General features: G+C 38.6%; 1 protein-coding gene and 1 long non-coding RNA gene across 20 annotated transcripts in view; one reads left to right on the forward strand and one right to left on the reverse strand.

Moving 5' to 3' along the window:
• LDB3 (LIM domain binding 3) overlaps positions 1-22,923 on the forward strand; it is a 129,466-nt gene that overhangs the window by 59,516 nt on the left and 47,027 nt on the right. For 16 of the 19 annotated variants that reach the window (XM_054206918.1, XM_054206920.1, XM_054206919.1 and 13 more), the window contains 3 exons: positions 2,749-3,155; positions 17,899-18,068; positions 19,030-19,066. In XM_054206918.1, coding sequence (XP_054062893.1) covers positions 2,749-3,155; positions 17,899-18,068; positions 19,030-19,066 — 614 coding nt within the window. Of the gene's footprint in view, positions 1-2,748; positions 3,156-7,628; positions 7,652-11,120; positions 11,325-17,898; positions 18,069-19,029; positions 19,067-22,923 lie in introns of all 19 variants that reach the window. The other 3 variants (XM_054206926.1, XM_054206932.1, XM_054206935.1) reach the window with 1 other exon arrangement.
• Positions 792-21,423, reverse strand: LOC128911674 (uncharacterized). The gene is made up of 4 exons (XR_008467134.1): positions 20,891-21,423; positions 18,361-18,415; positions 12,448-12,601; positions 792-1,108 (listed from the first exon to the last, which is right to left on the reverse strand). It is a non-coding gene; the product is annotated as an uncharacterized LOC128911674 (long non-coding RNA).

Genomic DNA, 22,923 nt, shown 5'->3' on the forward strand with positions numbered 1-22,923 from the left:
TGGGGTTTAGAAAGGAAACTCACAGTTAACTTAGATATAAAGCCACAGAGTTTTCAGGACAACAAACAAATACAACTCTGGCATATTTTTTTTCTTTTCTATTGCCTCCGTATTTTTTTTTTTTAATATTTGTTTTGTCCCTCTCTGCTAGCATGTAAAATGCATTTGCACAAGTGGTGATAATTTAGGAACGTGGCCTTGTGCGTTTGTGCCCCTCTTACATTTTTAGAGAGAATCCCTGTTTTCTGTTTATTTAATGGCACTTGGAAGCTTGCTGTCGGCCACTTAAAGGTTGGTTCTTTGCTATTTTCTATGTCAGGGTATGTGACGTAGACAGGGTATTATGACTGAAGTATATAATTCAAATGTATTTATTTAAAAAGGTAGAGCCTGAAAAACGCTTTTAGGATTATTCCTACAGCCCCAGGCAGCTATTAATGCCAGTTAAAATCACTTCCTGTTTACTACTAAGAAAAATGTCCTCAGTTCATTTTATCTGCCTTACATTTTTGATTCAAAATGTATTAAATGTATTTTATGTTATGATTAATTATATCCTTAAATCTTTAGGGGTTTTTTTTGCAATTAATTTTAATTAGTCAAGCTATAATATCTCAATTTTTCAAATGTAATCTCTCTAAACTTAAATATACAATGTAGAAAAATCCAAGAGCAGAGTATAAAATATTTATCTTTCTAGTGAACCTTAGTATCCAGATCAGTAAATGCCATCAACGATAACCAATACTAGCAAAAGTAGAAAATCAGAGGTCAAATTATTCTCAGGCTTATGTTTCATGCAAGGCTACGGGAAAGATGCGTGTAAGATGTTAAAGATGGCAACTGAAGCAGTGCCAGCCCAAATGAGGCACAGTGTCACTGTGGGCCACCACCTTCTCTTGTACGGGCTTTCATTGAGGGCAGCCTGTGGGATCCATCCCTTCTTCAGGATAATGTCCCCTGCCTGTCCCTGTCCCCCAGAGCTGGACCGCAGCATGCTGCCAGCGTTACTGGTGGGCCTCTTAACTGTGAGCATCACGGCATCCAGGTACCAGTTATGGCTGCAGCGTATCTAGGTCCAGAGGGAGAGGCTGAAGTGATCCTTCTCCTGTAGCAAAAGACATGTACCCTAAGTTAGGCTGGAGCCAGGAGCTTCTGAGATAAGCTACAAATTGATATTATGGCTCTAGAGAAATCACTAAATTGCCAAACATTCAAATAGTTTGTTGGGTACCTTGGCTATAGATATTTTTTTTTTTTTTAATTCAAAGCACATAATTACAGACAAACAGAAGTGAAGAATAAAACAGCTTTTGAAACTATATAATTCGTTATTTTAAAACATGTGCTGATGAATTCCAGCACTCAGGATTTGAGGTTCAAAAGGCAAACATTAAAGAGATGTTAAAAATAATCAGTATTAGAATCTTGCTATTCATGTTCCAATCACTGAGCCTTTAGAAGTTAAAGAATAAGAAAACTGAGAGTAAAGGTATAAAATGCCCTCCTGAAAGTGAAATTTCTATTCCTCTCTGATAAAATTGTCCAGACTGCAGGTAGGCAGCCTTCCAAAAAGTATAGAGCTGTAGGCGCTCCACGCTGCCAGTAGCTGGAAGGGAAAGAGGCAATTTAACCCCAAGGGCACTCTGTGCTTCCCGCAAAGTGCTGAGTGCACTCCAGTCCCAGGGATTTAGCTGGTGTTGCACCAGAATGAGCGTGAAACAGTGATAGGGTGCTTTAGGCAACATGAGCACACAAGTTTTACATGAAAATTCCTCAGAACTCGTGTGACAACTAATTTCCTGCATTGTGGTGCTGAAAAATCAGTAATTTTCTTTTTTGATATTACCTTTTATTTTGGTTTCACAGAGCCGCATTAATAGCAAATCATTTTTGAAACTGAAGCATAGTTCTGTATTTTTCCAGGATGAGGTTTTGGTAGAATGTTTGTGATTTGAGCACCAGCACAGACTTCTCTGGGTATAGCTATTGTAGGAGAGATTGCTGTGATTTGGACTAAGACAATACATCCTGCTGTCCTAGTTACGAACGTTATCCGTGACATGACTGTAAGATCATACACTCATCATCTACATACTCATGTGCACATTTCTTCCAGTGGAGATTATGCAGGAAAGGATGAGAATAGAAGCATCCTCTCTGTTGAGCAGTAGCTGTTCTCGACTCCTCTTGGTCTATCTGCTAACCGTTCTGCATGGCCTAATTAGCATGAACCAGAGCCTGTGGAAGCAATGCCATGTGTGGGCTTCAATAACCTCAAGTGTACTCACGGGAAATAGAATGGTGTGGTTTAGAATCATTATGTTTTTATAATAATGGCATTGACTTTTGTGTTCGTATATGCTCTCAAATGATTCTGACCTCAAGACACTTCTTAAAGATTTCTTAATTATCCTAGAAGTTAATGGACAGTGTTGTCTTTGTAAAATTATTGCTATGAGGTTAACTAGTAGCAAATGCTCTTTTAATGTTAAGCTTTATTTGTTGATTTCAACTAAAACTCAGTAAAAAAATGCTTGAGTATGTTTTGCTTCCCTTATTTTGAAATAATGCATTTCTTTGTTGAAAATCTTCCCTGAAAGGTTGGATGCTTTGGCCCCAATCTACTTATTGCAAGTTTTTCAATATGTTTAGAAAGCAGAAATTGCAGATATGTTATTTTTGCATGTGTTCTATGATTGCTCTTTTCTTTTTTTCTTTTCTTGGCCTGCATGTTTGCTACTACAGGAACCTGCTTGGGAAATCAATGGCAACAGAACAACCTTCAGTCCTCTAACTAACACGGCGACTGGGCCTATGAGTAGTATTTTAGAAACCAATGGAACGTTTTCAGGCTACCTCAACAAGCAAGAGATCAGCTTTTCAAATAGCTCTTCCTACTTAAAGACTACCACAGTTAGAACTTCCATGCCCTCTCAGTCTGTGACTCCCGACATTTCACCTGCAAAGAGTAACCTAGGTTCCAAAGTAAGCCCCGTATTGACTGATGGCAATAGCCCTTTACAGCAGCTGAGCCCTGCAAGGCAGTATAACAACCCCATTGGCCTTTACTCAGCAGAGACTCTCAGGGAAATGGCTGAGATGCATAAATTAAGTCTCAACCGAAGGGCTTCACAAGGCGGACTTCCTAGAGGGTAGGTAACATATTTAATATGTCAATAAGTAATGAATTTGCTGAAAAATGAATGTAGTAGTACCTACCCTATTGTGCATTTGTCTGGTAATCATGATTAAGGTCTGGAACAACCATGAAACTTTCCAGTACCCCCCAACACACATACACAGTACCAGTACAGAAAAACTCTTGGTCTTTGGTATCTGAATTGCAATATGGATTGTCAATAGTCATCAGAGCATGAGGAGGAACACGATAACTGAAGTAACTGTGATCATCTCAGGGTTGCGGCACTTAGCAGTTTAAACTAACGCATGTAGTCTCATAGAACCAAGTATCGCTGTCGGCCATTATAGAAGCTGCTATAAAGCAGATCTCGTCTTTGGCACTTTCCTAAAGAGAAATTGCTTTGCCCAGCACATCTGACGTGCCAGTCTACTGGAGTGTCCTGCTATAATTCCTGCCTTAACGTATTGGGTTTCCTATGCAAAGTGAGTCAAAATTGCAGTATTTTGAATCCTCTGGTTTCGACATTGTTTCTCACATCCATCAGCTTTGCTCTTAACTTGTATGTAACAAGGAATGATCTCTAGATACTACCCAGGTAGTCTGATCCCATGCTGTCACAGTTTTCAGTGTTACTGGATTGCAGATCAACTGTTTTATTAGTAGGTTTGCGAAGTGAGGAGCTTAGGCTACAATACATGAGAAAAAGCAATGACAAACATGTTTTCCTAATTTTTCTGCCTTCATGTATTCATTTGCAAACAAATCTCTAATTTGGTTTTTTTTGTGTGTTTATTTAAAATGGAGATAAAATTCTTATTATGAATATGGGAAAAAGTGTACTTATGACACTAGGGACTTGGCTATATGAGGAAAAACAGAAAGTTCAGACAATCCACTCAAGATCTGATAGCAAATGATATTTTTAAGTCCTTTATATCCCATTGCAGAAGCTCTTTGCAAGAGTTAAACCAAGGGGTTTTAAGTTGTAGCAAAGTAAGGATATTTTATCCTTATAAAAGAGCATAGATACATATTCTAGATGATTCAAGCAGTTTAGGTGATTCATTGTAACTGTCTTGAGCACTCGGCAATAACAATCCTAATTAACTTATCTCCAAAAATTCTATCCTCTCTCCTCATAGTGGGTAATTAAGAAAGGCAATTAGCGTTTAAAAGAAAATAATTTCCGTTAGTAAGCAAGATCAGCAAAATAAACGTCAGAATGATTCTCTCTTAATTTACAGTCTTCTTGAGGAAAACTAATCCTTGTCTTATTTGAATACGCAGAGTTTCCTGGGAGTATATCTCACTACCTTGCTCCCAGTAGCTTCACAACCCTCCTTAACATCTGCACGGGTAAGGGTGAAGGGGCTGTATTTTGGATGGCTCGGCACTCCGACTCTTTCTTTGGTATCAAAATTACAACACAGCTGCATCCATCTCTCATCGAAGGCAGTGTGAACCGTTCGATCGATTCCAGAGGGCATCGTGCTGAGACGATGTAATGTGACGGTGATCGTTGGGGTGTGAAAAAGGTGTACCTGCAGAAAACACCTCACTGTCTTCTCTCTCCTGCTTTTCCATGTTTCCTGTCTCCTTTATGTGTACGCATGTTAGTGCACACTTGTGGCACTGCACTGAATTACAAAGCAAGGTTCTACCTTAGAACAACCACCTGAGATGACTTTATTTAGTTTGAACAGAATTTTAGGGAGTTGCTGTCTATCCACCTGTAATATCTGTAGCACTGAGGAACAAACAAGAAAACTTATGAGGTCATCTAAATGTTCTGTTAAAAAAAAATCAGCTTTTATCCTGCAGCCCAGGAACAACTTGAATAGGTGAAAGATCCCAGAGCTAAGTGCTCTGCCAAATCATCTCTGGACTTTGTTGTGGACATCCTGTACAACATGAGATACTGCGTAAAGATTGTGAAACTATGGTGCTCCAAAACTGTGAATTTATTATGCTTTCATGAACATGCATTTAGCAGTTTGGCAAAAGCTGTAAGAAAATTCAGGTTTGGGGGGTTGATCTTAAGGTATATTTCATATTTCAATTTGGTGTCCTTTTCACCAAATGATTTAAACTTAATTGTGTGAATTACTGTTAGAGGTTTAGCTAAACCCTTTGGAAAATCCTATCAGAAAGCTAAAATTTATTTTGAGATTATTTTCTTGATCTGGGAAGAATAACAAAGCATCTGTTTCGCTGATAGACTTTTATGTTAAAGCTTTACCACCCTGGCCCAGGGTGAAAAATAGACGTGGCGTCTTCAGAGTGTGGAACTTCATGTGCTGAAAGCTCTGGAAAGGGAAGTATTAATAAATACAAAGAGTGAGTCATAGCTTGTAACATGTGGTTCTTTTTCATTCCAGCGTAAGTTATTTTTCACATTGTAGGTCAAGGGCAGTAAATACCTGCCCCACAAGTACGTGCCAGGTGGCTTGGGTTACTGGCTTCTTACTCTGTGACCTCTGTGAGCAGCAAGTTGGGTGTTTCATCCGTGTCCGTATTTAGAATTAAGCTAAAATAATGTGTGGCTCTGAACTGGAGAGAATTTTCTCATCACATACTAAACAGAAGAAGTAAAGACTTACTCTTTTTGAAGGAAGCTGTAGTAGCCTCTTCACACCTACAAAGTCTTTAGTGAGACATGTGGCTGTTGACCTGTTCTTGCTGTGTGCACATAATGATTTTTATCTTTGAACATATTTTTATATGCAAACAAGTGGTTCCTCTAATTAGGGGATTTTAGGGACAGTAGTTCTGCCTTTAAAATATTATTTTATGTGTAAAGCAGAGGCCTGGATTAGAAGATTAAAGCACGCATCAGAGTCCACTTCAGAAAATGATACTATTACACCATGTTTCGTTGTAAATGAGTGCCCAGCTGTCCTGCACATACCTAAAATGGATATAGGATCACTGATGTGCTTACAGGCTACAGCTTGTTCCTAATATATCTCTACTGGTTCCTGTAACAGACTGATATATTTGGCTTAATGTAGGGTTTATGAAGTTAGAATAATATTCTCAAATGCGAGAGCCTGAAGAACGGTAACTGCAGAAGGTGTTCTGTGATTGCTTTTCCATGGAAATGCAGATGGGCAAAGCCTTTACTGCAGCTTTGGCTCATCAGTGTTTTTGATCATGAAAAAGGCAGCTGGATGAGCAAATGCAAAAGGACCGTATGTAAAAAGATGCAGTAATATCAAAGGTTCCGCGAGGCAAAAGCAGGAGACAAATCCACTTTGAATGTCACTCTAACAGTATGACGTTGCTGCCCAGTATTTTGTAGACATGTAACAGCAGCAAGTAGAAATATATTACAGCAAGTTGGACGGTTCAGCGCCCAGTTCTGTCAACAGCATTCTGTGCAGCTAAATAAGAACTGTTTATTAACTGATCCTGGCCTCTCTTCCTTTTTATTTTGCGCAAAATATGATGAATTCCTCTTGTCCCAAGAACATAAGATCAAAATATGGGTATTCTAAGCTTTGAAAAAACTAAGTTAAAATAAATGTCATAGCCCATTAATGTTATTCATGCAACCAACCAGAAAGAGTTATTAGCAAATAATATAATATTACAGTCTGAGCACACTATCTGTTCATCGCTCCCAGCTTTGGCCCGCATGAGGCCTATGTTGAGTTTTATATTGTGTTTCTTTGGAATTACTGTGTGAGCCGCCATCACTTCTTATTTATGCAGCGAAGCAGGATGTAGCACGAACATATGTTTTTTCGTATTATGTACATACTAGATGGAATAAAATATCCTGGTACAGATGTCCAAAAAACCACATAATGCACAGACCTGCTTCATTTCACATGGAATAAATTAGGAACGACTATTCTGAAATTAACTGGCTTACACCACTGTTGGCGTAATGTAGGTACAGTCAGATTTAGGCCAATGGTTTGTTAAATACAAAGGCATTTTCCTTAGTTTTAAATCTAAACCATCTACCAATATATTCTTTGGATATTCTCCAGCATGTAAAAGACCAAAAAAATCAATCTTGCAATACCAACTCTGAGGGCAGCCTGAGGAGAACAGACTTCATCCCTGAATATTTACTATCTGAGAGAAGAATATGATCTCTACCACTCATTTGCTATTTTCAGATGAGAATATGCTCTGCAAATGCTTCTTTCTTCCCTCCGCTCCCTCCCCCCATACACTTTGATAATAGTACTTTTAGGGATGCACAGCAATAAAATCATGTTCAAGGGTCAGCCAAAATGCCATGGTACCCTACTAGGTCCTAGTGGATCAACTATAATCCCTATGTTTTTTCCTTTCTTAATCATGTTGGGGTTTTCAGGCATACATTTACTTTTTGTTCTTATTTGTAGATGGTCTGAACAAAGCTTTAATAAGCTTCTGTAAATACCTTTTGCCCTTTGCACTCTAAAAACTCTTGACTTTTTCTTTTTGGTTGGTTTTGATGTTGTGTGTTCTCTTTCTCTTCTTTTAGGTCATAACCAACACCGCTGCCAAGTTAGTATCACTTCTATATAATGCCAAGTATTTGTGCTACGCTGTATGTGTGAAGATCTGTTTTCTGGGGTAGCATGATCCCTTGTGCTTCTGCTGTGTCTGCTTGCAAGTGGAAGTATTTTTTTTTTAAATCTTACTGGTATGGCAATCATCGTGCACTGCCACTGGTGCCCAGTGGTGCTGCTCCCACCACGTGTTCGGCATTTCTTGCTGATGTTCTAATGCTGCAAATGGAGTTAGCACCTGAGCTTGCTCAGTTCCTGCAAATGCTTTCAGATTTTTTTGTCTCTACAGTCCGGGTTAAATTCCTCCTAACTCTTTACATAGTCTTCATGTCTTCAGGATTTGGAGAACCTTATCTGAGCCTTTTTTGGTGTATTAGTGATGTATTTTTAGCCTCAACATTAAATTAATTTCCAAAGTCCCGCTCCACTAAAATTCAAATTTAGGTTGGTATGAGATACTGATATAGAAAAGATCTAAAAAGTAATTTTTCTTAGTAAACATATTGCCCAACCAAGAAGCAACTATTGATTTGAAAATGTGATTGGTCTGCTTTATTTAGGAAAGTTCACAGAGTCCTCAGCTCTGATCTTGAGTTTCCTAAGGGCAGAGGATTTGTCTTTAAATTCCCGCTTTCTGTCTCTGACCTGAGTGTTGTCCTGTGATTGCTGGAAACTGCATTAAATTCACCAAAAAAATAAATAATTATATTAGTTAAATGTCAAATTTAAACTGACAAAGAAGGTTAGAAGTAGTAGGATACGTAAAGTTGAAATAATATTTACTGCATATCATTTACACTGATCTGGCATTCTCTGTTGATTTTAATGAGGTATGGGTGTGATATCATGCAAATGATGTAACTCCTTTGGAGTGACAAAACTCTGGCCAATTTACATTGATAATTATTCTGTTACAGTTGTCTTAGAAACCAGAAGTCACGTTATAGGGGTGTTTTTAATCTTACTTGCTTTGGGATTTATTTTTCCTGATCCTTTCACAGCTTGGTAGAAAAATCCCATTCGTTTTGCAGAGGTGCTTCAGCTGTCTGTAGGGTCTTACCTCTGCCACTTTGTCCTAGGGCACAGCACCCCTTACAAGCACTAATATCTTCAGTTTTCTTCCAGAGTTATGAAGAAAACTCTGCAGTTGAAAATCTGTACCCTTTTCTCTTATTTTTATGGGAATCCTGTTAACTTCAGTGAAAGTTTTGCCTTAGGTGTGTGTAATGTGACTAAAATCTCTTGAAAAACATCACTGGAACTGTTTAAATACCACAAGTGAAAGCCTAAATCACTGCTGCTGCTACTGTTAGGCAAGTTTCCGCTGTTCTAGGATTACTAGCTTTTATTTTTGTAATTGATTTGGAAACCAATTGCTTTGAACTTTATTCTTTAAAAGGAGCGTATTTAACCTCTGTCTTTTCATTCACACAGTCTTCTCAGATCTTGGGTTTAGAATCTCTTCAATAATTCTAACAGTGTGGGGAAAAGAGAACACTAAATTCAAGATCTGGAGGACCTGTGTGTTCATAATTATCGTGTGATCGTTTAGGGTATCACAAAGAAAAGAGATACCATTGTTAAAGTAAGGCATGTGCATGCTGAAAAGTCAAGAGCCTAACAACCTGCACCTCTGTACATCACCCTTCAACAGCTGATGTCAGTATAATAATGATATTGTCATAGTTGATGAATGGAGAGCTATTTTAAATGTGAAAATGTCTTTGTAAAAAGATTGTTTTCACTTTTTGAACGCATAATGCAGCTTCCCGGTTTGCTCCCTTAAAATGTTGATGTGTGTAACTAAAGGCATGGCTGTAATACAGCATGTGTTTATTTACGTCTGCGTTCCTTGTGCATGTGGCTGTCAATGCTCTATCAAGTATTTTGACTGATGTGTGACCGTATCTCTCTTACTGTCCATCCTCAGTCAGGGCATCCCACCAAACAAAAGGCTGAAAGCACAGTGGAGTCCCCTGGCTGGGTTCAGAGGTAGCACGTCACCTTTGGTAGTCTCTGGGAGATTAAGTCAGATGGCTGCCAGCTTTACTTGATTTTCCTTTTTCCTTCACACTGGATTAAGGGTTTGGTTTTAACACTCAGCCTCTGGGGCTCACCCAGGGCAGACAGGCACACTACTGTTCCCTTGCCAACCAGAGAGGCTGTTGTTAGTCACATGAAAAAATTCAGCGGAAGACTTAATATTAGCTGATAAACTTCTGGTGTAATGGTTTTAACCTGAAAAGGAAAATTGTTCCAATCAAATGGGATTACATTTTTCAGAATTTCTTTTTTGGGGGAGATATACCCATTTCCAGCTTTTGGGCTCTGTTCAAAATGAAACCTTTATGAAATACCCATTATTTCCCAAAGGAGAGAATTCTCAGTTTTGCCCAGTTTGGTGAGCACATGGAATCTATACTGCTGACATCCTCCTCCTGCTGGCAGGGCAGGAACAGCAGACTGGAGATTCATCTGATCTGCCATAGGTTAGAGAAGAGCAGCTACTTCAGTGCCTGGCAGGTGAGGTTCAGTGTGCTCAGTCCTAACTCTAGGACTAGAACAACGCACAAGTAGGCGCTACAAGGAAGCCAGGTGCTCTTTAGCTGAAGTCTGACATTAAACTCACTTGTTCTGCTGCAATGGGAGCTTCAGTTAACTTGCTCATGGCTCTATTTCTCAAACAAAAAAATCTCTTCCTCATAAATGGAGCCACTGGAAAACATGGCGGCTACTCTTCCAGCTGCAGTTGTCCCATTGATTGCAATGTAGGATATTTTGATCTGAGACTGAGCATTTGTGATGCTGTAGTGACACTTATGGCTGGCTGTACAGGGATTTTGGGAAGAGTAATTCAGTCTTTGTGAGAAAAGCTTTGAAGATTAAAAGTCTCAAGTATTACATTTCACTATGATCAATAATCCAGACAGAAAGTACTGGAACTTTCTAAATAACGGAGGACCTGACATCTCTTCACCCCATTGCACTTTCTAGTGCTTTGTAAGACCCTTCTGAAAGAACGAATGGATGCAGTGAATAAACTGGGATTTCTCTGCAATATGTGTGTATGCCCATGGGCATGCATATATACGTATGTGTGTGTATATATGTTTGTATACACTTATATGTATATATGCATGGAGAATACAATTTTAAGATGTGTAAGTATCACATAAACACTTAGGGATTTGTCATGATTTTTATACAATGACAACTGTTTCACCTTTTTTTCTCTTTATGCATCTGTGAGCCAACATAGAAGTGTCATCCATGAGCGCAGCCAGCTTTTAGCTGTTACATGTTACTTATGTTGTCTCTTACCCTCTGACAGAAGCTTTTGTGGTGAGATGCCATGAACAGACCTGTGCACTCCTCTGTTGGTGCTTTTTCTCTCACTTAACTGTCACACCTTTCTCCTTTCTTCCCCTCCTTTCCCTGTCGAACCTCACTCTTGCGTAACCCAGCACGGAATTCACGGAGCGTTTCAACCCCAATGTCCTGAAGGACTCTGCCCTGTCTACACACAAACCCATTGAGGTGAAAGGCCTAGGCGGCAAGGCTACTATCATTCACGCCCAGTATAACACCCCGATCAGCATGTATTCCCAAGATGCTATCATGGATGCAATTGCAGGCCAGGCACAAGCCCAGGGTGGAGAATTTGCTGGGTAAGGTTATTTCTTTGTGTGGAATGCTCTTTCTCTGCATGATACCTCTAACAGTCCCTATGTGCATGACACGGCAGCTCTTCCTGGACTCTTTTTTCTGGAGTTTCTTATGCGTGAAAAATACAAATCGATCCTAGATAGTGTTTGAAAGCACTTCATCGTTTTGAAGGTAAAAGGATGGATAGTTAAAAAATGTAATGTTTCCCTTTTGGTGTTCTTCCTAGAACTGGTAAACCTACAGAAATATATCTAGTGCTTTGTATGTGACACGGGATGGCTTTTCATTTATGATGACCATGCTTTGTAATAACCACTGTATTATATGCATAAATCAGAAAGAACAGGAAAGGGGGGTGGAATTTTTATTGATACATGAAGAATGCAAAATATTTATTTAGCACTGGCTACTATTTTATTCTTCAGAATGGAGCGTTGTGCTGTATTATCCCTATTCCTAGTTTACACATTGTACATTGGTCTTACGCATATCCTTTGGATTATGGCAAAATCCATTGATCTTTAATAATTCTGCTTTTCCAATGTATGTTTCTGGTAATTTGATATACACAGTTGTTATGACTTAACTGAAATTACATGTGTGATGAAAGTAACCAGGTTTCTCTCCTTTTCGGTATCTTTCTACCCAAAATAGAACTTACCTTCTTTTCATGTGACACCAAAATATAGGTGTAGCAACACACTTTAACATAGTTTCTTTTGAGTATGTTAGCTGCAGGCTCATTCAAAATGTAGGTGGTTTATGTATTTGCTTGTGCTCCCTTTTACTGGCCATTTTTTTTCTCATTTAATTCTTTTTTTTCCCCCCGCTAATTTTTTGCACCAATATTATTCTGTTGTTCATCACAACTCTCCCTAATGATGGATCCCAAACAATACCTTTAGTTGGTTTTGACCGTGTCTCAGTGAATCTCCACAGGTGTAAGTAGACTCATATTTCCAATTAGCAAAGTACAATGAAAGAACTTCATTCTATCTGTGTTCTTTATAATGGTTCACATCTTTCATAGGTATGGATTATGTGAGACATTTTATGATATATCAGCATTTTCTACTAAATGCTGTGACATTACATAAGGAGAATACTAATGTTTAGAAATTTTACCTATTTAAATGATCAGATGATTACAAAGTTTCACTGCTGAGCACGTGGATCCTTTTCATTTTATAAACAGCACATTAAAAGAATCTCTCAAATGCAGTTCCAGTCACAGTAGTGGCTCCGCTGGACTGGAACACACACCATCGTCTTTTCCCACCTGTGGAAGAGATGAAAACACACTGTGTTGTGCAGAGAGGAAAATGCCCTTTCTAGAAAATCCCACACAGGGTGAGAGGAGTCCAAAGAGTGCAAGTAGAACTGGAAGATCAGCACACTTTCCAGGGGAGTTAGGGATTTGTCTTAACATGTAGACTTGTCAAGTAAAGAATCAAGTAAAGAATTAGAGAGGCTTGAATCATAAATTACCTTATGGTGGTAATGAATTATATTTGTATATATGTATATCTTGAAAAGAGCCAAATGAATGGATACATAGATAAAAAATAAAAAATAGATTTTCGTGGACTGTTGAGTTGTTGCACCAGTAGCAGCAAAAGCTGTGTTAAACACCACGAGCAAAAGCTCTGTTCTAACTTTTTTTTCTCATTTTCAACATGGAATCCACCTATCGCATGGGTGGTTTTGAAATGGGATGATTATTTCCATTAATCCTATTGTATCAGACAGTTCTAGTGGAACATTATTCTTTGCAGACAACTCCATGACTATGTTCTCCCCCATAATGTTGCAAAAAAAGTTTTTCTGCAGGATCCACTATATAAACTACTGTTAAAGCTTTTCCTTCGTTTTGGAATGTGACTCCTAAGTCTAACATTCACCTGGGCCCAGAAGAATCTGATGTTTTTATTCCTGTGTGCAGTCAGGGGCAGGGCACGCTCTAAATCTACTCTGCTGTGAGCTACAGCCTGTTTTGTAACTTCTTTTTGTTTAACTTGTAACAGTGACTGAACAATTTTCTCAGTAAGTTGTTTTATTACAATTAACACAGCATTTTTAATCTAGATATAAGAGCGAGGTTTGTGCTGATATAACAATGGCCTACCCATTGACTGATATTCATTCAATTAAACCTGTAACTCATTTCCTTAAGGTGTTGCTTTCACCTCTGTGATATTCTGAAGTTTAATTTGCAGTGGAAACTGAGGATGTTCTTTAGTTTGCTTAGTTTATCAAGTCTGAGGTAAGATTATGCTTAATGCAGAAATATTTGTACAAGAAGTTCATCATATAAAAGCAGACCAAATTGTGTACTGATTCCTTGTGTCTCAATTCTCTGCCTATAATTTGGTCTCAGCACTTAATTACTCTTCTTTGGGCTTTTCAGTTTATGTTAGGGATAAGCCCTGAAGCCACCAGGTATATGGAAGATGGTGAGCACACTCCGACTGCAGATCTAAAGGGCTTCTGTTCTTTTTGGCAGGCAATAGCTGGAAACACTGCTTACTTCTTTTATCAGTGATGAAGGATAGACAGGCTTAAGATAAGAATTCATTTTCTAGTTTGACCATTTGAAATCAGTGATTTAAGTCAGTGAGATCAGAATCAGCTCACGTCACTTAGAAAATAACCCACACGTACTGGATCACCATGGAAAACATAAAGGGAAGCATAGAAATTATCTATACTGCAGTTATTCAGACTTCATGCTGAAACTTAAAGGTAGAAAAATTTGAATGCCCTGACTTTATATCTTTTCTCACTCTATGTTGCTTTGTTTTAATTGATTTTGATATACCAAGAACCAAGAGTTGGCTGCAGTAAAACCACATGGTCAGTATATTTCAAGTACGTTTCTCTGAAACCTCTTCTAAATCCCATTGTACAGTTTTAGCCAAATTCACACGTCCTGTAAGTAGACATAAATCCAGCAACTTTATCAGGATTAAGATCTAACAGTTCTAGTAGCAGAATCAATAATGTGATTGTACAAACTAAAGTCTCGTCTGTCCTGTACAATAAGTCAACTTGTCTGGATAATGTACCAGGCTGCACGAACCGTTTGTTTGTTGGGTTGGTATTTTTTTTACCTCTTGCAGCTTTTTTTTTTTAATAGTTGGAATCAGTCTAATATTCGAAATCACAATATTTCATTGTATGTCTCCATCAGGGGTAGAACACTGCAGTGTTGCTAAGTTTTTACTTATTATCTACTTAAATTAAACCTGAATAATGACTCCAGGGAGTGATTCACGTGCTAAACCATAGTTTATAATGAACTCCAAGAAAAAAAATCATATTGATACCGATTCAAAGAGGTTTGAATGTCTTTAAAGCTTGTTTTAATGTTAATAATGTGTGACTTGTATGATGATCTGAAAAAAGGGGACAATTTTTTATTGAATCCTACTAAAATACCTTAGGCTGTAATAGGAAAAACCCTCAAAAGCTCTAACCCATTGGGGAAAAACTTTTTTCAGTAACATCAATTTAAAGTAATATGCTTAAAGATACATGATATTTCTGCACATACACACCCAGATGGAAAAAAATTAAATTAAGAAGAGGTATAACAGAGGTATTAACCTGGTTATGTTCATCTTTAGGCTGTCTGTAAGAATCAGCTGCCACATTTATGTTTATGAAATGCTCATAATCAGCTATGTGCTCTATTTTACACTTCCATGCCGAGCGGCCTATATGTCCTAGTTATTAATCTGTAATATAATTATGATCTTAAAAAAAGAAAAAGGCCTGTTGCATAAAAGACAGAGTTGGAAATATTCCAATGCATTGCATTAATTTAGTTCAATTTATATGAGCGTGTTTCACTCTGCTAGGGAAGGTTAATTCACCAAGCTCCATTTCCTGCCTTAATCATCTACCATAAGGATATTAATATGTCATATTTATGCCACACATTGCTGCTGCAAAATTTGTGGTCCAGCCTCTAGCATTTTTTAACTGTCTTTGAGATAATGGCATATCTATGCATACACTTTTAAACTGCTTTTTTTGTATATTGGTCATAATATAAGAATAAAGCGTTTCAGCTAAAGGATTTAAACAAAGGAATTTGAACTGTCCATGACTTGCAAACCACTGTTGCCATAGTAGTCCACAGTTGAAATCAGCAGTACTATCTGCCCAGAGGTTTATTATCCACTGTACAAAAGCCTGCAGCTGTGAAATTTGTTGTCATATACAGCAGTTTTTTAAGCTTCGGCGGGATTAAAAACTAAGTCTGGAGATACGAAGTTAACTGTTGGCCAAACCCAGGCAGTCACCTATAGCAGTAACACAGGGCAAGGTACCATGTGCTTAGTCACTACTAAGACATAGGCCTGAAGTGCCCCTGGGAACTTGAAAACTGGGTCACCTTTTGGGGACTTTAACTGGACCCCTTACAGTGGCACACTTTTCAGCGTAGCCAAGAGTGAGAATTGGCAGCAGAATGGTCTTGAGGGGGGTTGCTGACTTCACTTTTGCTATTACAGAGCATCTCTTTTCCATATAAAGACTATTTCTGCATGAAGTCAGCAGAAGGCAGAACTCCCTACTGCACGTACTTGCCTGCCTCAGCAAGCCCTTCTGCTGCCCAGGAAGGGTCAGAAGAGGAAGACTGCTGCTCTCTCTTCCATCTTCCATCTGAAGACTGGCACTAATTTGTCCCTTGGTGCACACAGGAGCAACACTAGTGGAAGCCACTGATGGCACACCCTTCCCAAAATAAACAAGTCCACGTTACGCCTTCCATACCTGCTAGTGTTTAGATATTGTAAAGATAGTCACCTAGGAAACATGAGCTGAAAAAGAAGCTGGAAAATGCTGCTTCTTCCTACAGGGCATCTTCCACGCTGAGAGTCGTCTTTACGTAACTTTAATGTTTTGTGTCAGAGCTTAAACTGAAGAGTCTGTTTTTTTTCTAAGCTATGCTCCATCATGTAGGTGATTGTGCTGAAACGTATAAAAGATAAATTACTGGGTTTTTTACCCTGCTGGATCCTTAAGAAAGTGAGAAGTTTGCATACTCTGGGGGTTATGAGGAATATAAATACTGCTCTAATAAAAAAGAAAGTCCTAAAGAGATGAGGTGCTTTTGGGGTCCATAGCGTATATAAGCATATATCATGTTTCTGAGCCCCTTGCAGTCTTACTTGAAGAACTCATCCCATGCTATTGTTACATGCAAATCCATTAAAACAGTGTATATTATGCAGTGCTGAAGAACAGGAGTGTGTCAGCTGGAAAATATTGATATTTAAGGCACTACCTGGTAATAATTTTTTATGACAGTATATGTTACTGCTGTACGTTAGATATCAGACATGCTTCTTAGCTTTTTCATGGTTCCTCTTAGGCTTTCAAATCACAAACCCAACTTCTCTGTAGATTTTCTCTGCACAATGGTATCTTAGAGAACACTATCTTTGAGCCTGAACTACGGAAGAAACGTAGCAGGTGACTGCTCCCGGAACTTTATAGCAGTGGCTTTGCTGGACCAAATGGCCCGTAAGTTTTAACAGGGCCATTTCTCAATTTTCATGAAGTTGAGCATGCTGCTTGCAAAGCTCTATATGGAATAGCATGTTAAAGCTGTTACAATAAATCACTTGCTTCAAAAATAGACCTTGTATTTAGAGAAGTCATGGAGTCAAGCTACTCCAAGCACACGTCATCCCCTCAGTATATATTTCTGCAGCTCTGTTAATATTTAATTTTAACCATATGCTATGCAGTAGTTATTTTTGCAGAAGAAAAAAAGCTATTAAGTTACTACGTCTGTTTCTAGCTTGCATCATAAATCAAAGAGAGGTTTCCTCACTTGTGGTACAAAGCTTTGTAGCTTTGACTTTAGGTGTGCAAAATTGGAAGTTTCTTCCTGGATGTGATTCTGCTGGTAAAGATTTCAGATACGAAATACGTATGTAAGTTTTGAGTACAAGTCTAGACTTCTTATGCTTCACGTGTTTAGTAGACAATGAATCCAGAGTTATGGCAGCTGGAAGTTTAATTCAGAGTTTGAAAAAGAATCTCTAGAAAAAGCTCTAAAAGCCTACCACATTATTTTTGTAATGAAATAAGTTTTCTATTTCTAATTGCAATCTTAAAATACACTGGCCCAAAACTGTAATGAGATATAACATAAAAGAGTATCAACATGAAGCTGTTTTTATAAGAAATAATATGGGACAAGAATGCTCAGAGAAATAAATGTTTTTGCCTGGCATAATTCTCCCTCATCACCACCCATTATTCTAACCACCATAAGCTTGTGGCTGCATTGGCTGAGGAATCATGAACAGACATTTCCAAGCATTTTTCCCGTTTTGAATATGCAGATTTGAATGATAACAGGCCATTTCAAAGGCAGAATGAGCCATAACATTCTTAATTCACACTACATTGATCTATTGTCTTTTTTTTAAAAAGTGCTGTTTTCAAAGCCATGTTTTGGATTGCTGTTATTCTGGATGAGAAGGTGTAAGACCAGAGAGGGGCTGGGATGAAAGCTACCACATACCGTTTCACAACCTTTCACTTTCTGAATTGCAGTACCCTTCCTCTTAAAGATCCTCACGTAGACAGTGCCTCTCCGGTGTATCAGGCTGTGCTTAAAACTCAGAACAAGCCTGAAGATGAAACCGAAGACTGGAGTCGCCGTTCTGCCAATTTGCAGTCTAGGTCTTTCCGCATCCTAGCCCAGATGACTGGAACGGAGTACAGTAAGTCAAATAACAAAACATCCCCTGTATCCTGATTTTAGATTCACGTCTTTATTTCCTTACCCCAGTATTAGCAACTGATACTCAAGGAAGACTCACATCCAACTCATAGTCATTGTCAGCGAGGGCTAAGATCAGAGAACCCTGGATGTAAGCTAGGAGATCAAAGTGATCAATCTCACTTTATGCTTTATGAAGAAAATTCTTTGGTTTGGCAGGGGTCTCATCATAAAGGTATAACAGACTATATAGCAAAAAAAGCATTTGGGACCCCATAGTTATTCTTACTTACAAGACAAATCTCTGCAGTGTAATCTTTCATCTTCCAGCAGCCTGGACGTACAAAGCTGTCCATTCATTAGGAAAAAAAAAAAGATAATTACCTTATGTATGTCTCTCATAACAGTCTTTTGACTTATGGAGGTAAAAAAAATCATGGATCACCAGTTGTATTGAACCTATGGTTCTGTCAGCCCTGTTATCTAAACCTAGATCTGCTACGAACGTCATGGGAGCTTGAACTTCGTTGCTTGTTGCCCATGGAAATATTTTTCTGACCACCTGGTACTAACCTCAGAGCTTGTTTCTGATCTAGAGAGAAGGAAGTTCAGGGGGCTTCCCCACTTAGTATTTCCTCCTCGTAGGAATCTGCTGTGGCCTCTCATGCTTTTCTACAAACCAGCAGGCCCTCTTTGTAGAATCATTGCCTGCAGCTGTGGGACATTGCTAATAAATGAATGAGAAAGTAATTGTAATAGCTGCTTTTCTACTAATGTCCTTCTTCCTGGCTCTAGGGAACTGCTCCTCTTTGTGCTGTTCTTACAGAAACCATTGCTGCAAAGTCAGCATGAATGCACCTTTAGATAGGCTTTTGATAAGTTTCTAAAGAACTTATAATTTCATCATAAAGCCAATTCCTTTCTTTCTCTCTTTAACTGAAACTTTTTTTTTTTGCCTGCAGTGCAAGATCCAGATGAAGAAGCCCTGAGGAGGTCAAGGTAGGCAACTCCCTGTGAAAAATATGGCTTTCTCCTTACTGATAACAAAATAATGTTTTAAAACAGCATTAATATGAATGTATGTTATTATTTTTGTCTTAAAATATTCTAATACATTTACTTAAAAATCACTAAAATTAAAGTGCTATCAGTGAGAGGCATTTGAATGAAAAGGATAACAAATTAGCATGTTTTTAGGAAAGACAGTGCAAAATTCCTGAAGTGTGTGTTCAAATCTGAAAGCTCTCTGCACATGCAACCTTCGTGTGCTTTACCGGGTGTGTGAATGCAATGAGTTCCTAAGACCAAGCCCTATGTAACTACTTGATTGTGTAACTGGATGAAAATATATAATGTTGTGATAGCACTGAAATTTGTGAGCAATTTATTTGGATGACCCTGTGGTTGACGTTTGAGTCTCCTGAAATAATACAGTAAAGGAGTTGTTTCCATCCATATCCCGAACCATTTGATTGTTTTGTTTGGAATAAATACAACCCAGATCCGTAGAATGTGGAAGCACAGGACTGCTTTTGCTAGTGAATATATGTATTTGTTTCATATGATCTACCAAAAACGCTGAAAAAGTTAACATCTTCAGAGATATAATAAGGAATTAAGATTTATCATCATCTTATGTTGTCCTGCATAACCAGGAAATAGATTTATTAAAGATTCCTACGTTGAGCTTAAAAACTGTAGCTGAATAAGAGCATCCTGCACGCAAGCCGGATTTTCTGTTCGCATGCTTCAAATCCCTGTATCACGTTAGCTACACTAAGCCGCTGGCTGGGTTTGTGATGTGTTTGATACTCAAGCCACTTTCTCCTCTTTTTAAATTTTTTTTTCCACTGTCATGTGGCTTCTATAAAGGTTCTGAGCTTTTGATCACAGTGCAAGTTACAAATGTTGAATCAGTGGGAAAGATGTCTGTCATCTTCCCTGTGAAAATGCAAGTATACTTTCAGTTTATGTTTGCTATAAACCTTCCATTGCAGTTCACCGATGTTCATGGCTAGGTGCCTGAACATCAGGCTTGCTGTTACATCCCTCAGGGATTATTTCTTCCCTCAAATGTACAAGCCTAATTCTTATTAAAAGTATTGTGCATTATCTGTTTTGATGTAATAGCACGCATCCAAATCCTTATTATGATGGGATTTAAAGCGTTGTGCTGAACTTAACAGTCCCCCATACGCATCTGAGAGTAATATGCTGTTTTAAAGAAATCATCTTTCTAGCCATAGTCTGTGGCTTTGGAAAATACTAGATATTGGAAACTTAACATGATATCAGATATGTTGAAAATTATTATCTAGTGACACATCAACATGCGTAAATTGCACATCCTATTCAGTGTAACTTAAAGTACATGACTATATCCACTGTGCTTTGCACATTTTCTGCGGTTTTGATATATCACTGTGTTAGCCATTTTTTCACAAGCACAGTTCTATTTATGCACAGCTGTATTACCTAAAGAGGTTTAAGGGCATTCATTGCAGAGAGGCAGAAGGGAATATATGCTAGGTAGTTAATACGGGTGCAGTGCAATTGGCTTGAGCTCTGGTGCAAGGAATGAAACGCGGTCTCCTTCCTACCTAATGGATTGTCCTAGCCCTATCTTGGTGGCTTGGTACCTACCTCAAACGTTACATACTCCACTGCGGATTTGGTAGCAACAGCCCTGGTTACGCACGCATCCATCACATACTACTCTTTTGGGCCTATTGGACCCCTTCTGTTTAATCTTTTGGCAAGGCCCTGACACTTGTGATTTTGTAAGGGATGGAATGACCTATGTCAGATGCACAGAATCCGTACCTTAACTCCACTCTTCCAGCACAATAATGGAGTAGAAACTCCTCTTCAGTGGCTGCTCTAGACAGCCTGTACAACCACACCTTTCTTCATGCCCACAGTTTGGGATCACCTGGAAGACGTCCTTAGGCTCCTGAAAGGAAAAGGTTTCCATGGAACTGTGGAACCTGAGTCTTGACAGATTCAGTGTTGCATTAATCCCATGCTGTACTGGCATTCTGGAAAAATCCTTCATGTTCCAAAACTTGAACTGCCAGAGACTTCACAGTGTGGGGACTTTTGGTCCCAGGACATGCTGTGAGTGATCTCTCACTGGTGCTTTCTCTTGTCTCTTTGTGTCAGCTCTTCAGTGTAGTCAGCAAGAACTGTGTGAAATGGTGATCAGGTTTCTTACAAACACTTGGCGGGGGAAAAAAAAAAAGAAAGAAAAATACATGTGGCTTATTTTTGGCAGAACTGTTTTACATAAAAATAGTCACTTCTAGATCGCTGCTTCTAACTTCATGACATATGCTCTGAACAGAACCCATACAGCTTGGGAATTTTCAAGTGGCAGAATATTCCTTTTAGTTAATATTAATGAGTGCATTGCATGACTGTCCTTTGCTCATGCTACTGCTATTTTGAAGGCACAGAGAAGATTATATCTTGCTATGAAAACTTTCCATTGCTGTTGTGATGATTGTTACAGAATATTTTCCAGAAAGATGGTATCCATTTCAAGCCAAACAGATGTTTCTGAATACCTTTTCCTTGAATGGAGGGGTATATCTTTAAAGCAGTAAGGAAATTCTGAAATTTCATATAAGACCCACTGTAGCTAGTATGCTCCAATGTAAATTGAAAAAAATGCCATCACAACTTTTCGGCTAGAAATACTTTATAACCTTTAATTACTTAAAAGCATAAAAGATAGTTTGAGAAGTCGTACATCAAGACTTCTTTAGGAGTGTTACTTGCATGACACTGTTACTAGGAACAGAAGATTTAGAAATATCAGTGAATTTGTTGGCATTTACTCTGTTTATTGTTTTGTGCTTTCTTCAGCCTGAGGAGCAAAACCAGCCCAGCCTGTTTATTTCTGTTTGGCTGGTTTCACTCTCAAGTTCCGCTGCATTAACACAATTGTCTTGCATTTTGGGTGTAAATAACGAGAGGAAAATTACCTTGTTTGCAATGAATAAAAAACGTTTTGTAAATAACAAGAACATTTTATTTTCCATTCTGTTTGATACACTTCTCTTTGACTGTGCTCTCATCCCACATCCTCCTCCTTCCCCTTTTTATTTAAAAAATCTGAATTTAAATTATAGAACGTCTAGAAAAGATTAAATCCTGAGAGGTGCTGAGCATTGCTTACAAATTCCTCGAGCACCTCAGTCTGTAGCCAAAGGTTGCTAGGGGTGTTCACAGGAGGTGGCCAGTACTTCCGAGGACTGTGCTGTGAAAATCCCATGTTATTTTGCTTTTTGACACAAGTGACTAGAAATATTTATGCAGATGTCAATGCTTATACTCACTTACGCTGAGAAAAGTTACAGAAAAGTCCTGCTGAAACCTGTGGCTGATAGTCCTTACAGGAAGGACAGCCAGGATATATATAGCCTGACCTAGGTATTACAGAATGGAAAATGTTTGCATTAATTTTGCTCTTGTATGGACTTAACTTTCACTGACTACTCAGTGAGGGGGGAGGGAGGGAAAAGCCGAGAGAATCTGCTGGAAGGAAAACAATGGGATTACACTGCATTTCTAGCAAAAGCAGCCCTGTAATACCACGCACAAGTCAAAGATTATGAAGTTCTATCAAGTTACTTCTCAGAAATGAACAACTGCAAAACCTTTCATACATGGTCCAAAAAAGATCACCCAGCCACTTTTGCGCTGATTTGAAAGCTGAGGAAAAAGTCCAAATAAATTGCCATTGCCCTAGTTATAAGGCAGGCAAGTGGTAGCCATGGTCCCTAACCCCTTTCTTTCTCCCTCCTTTCTTTCTTCTCTGTGTGTGTCTCTCTCTCTCTGTCTCTGTCTTTCTC

Source organism: Rissa tridactyla, chromosome 6 (genome assembly GCF_028500815.1).
Source record: "Rissa tridactyla isolate bRisTri1 chromosome 6, bRisTri1.patW.cur.20221130, whole genome shotgun sequence".
Classification (NCBI taxonomy): Eukaryota; Metazoa; Chordata; class Aves; order Charadriiformes; family Laridae; genus Rissa; species Rissa tridactyla.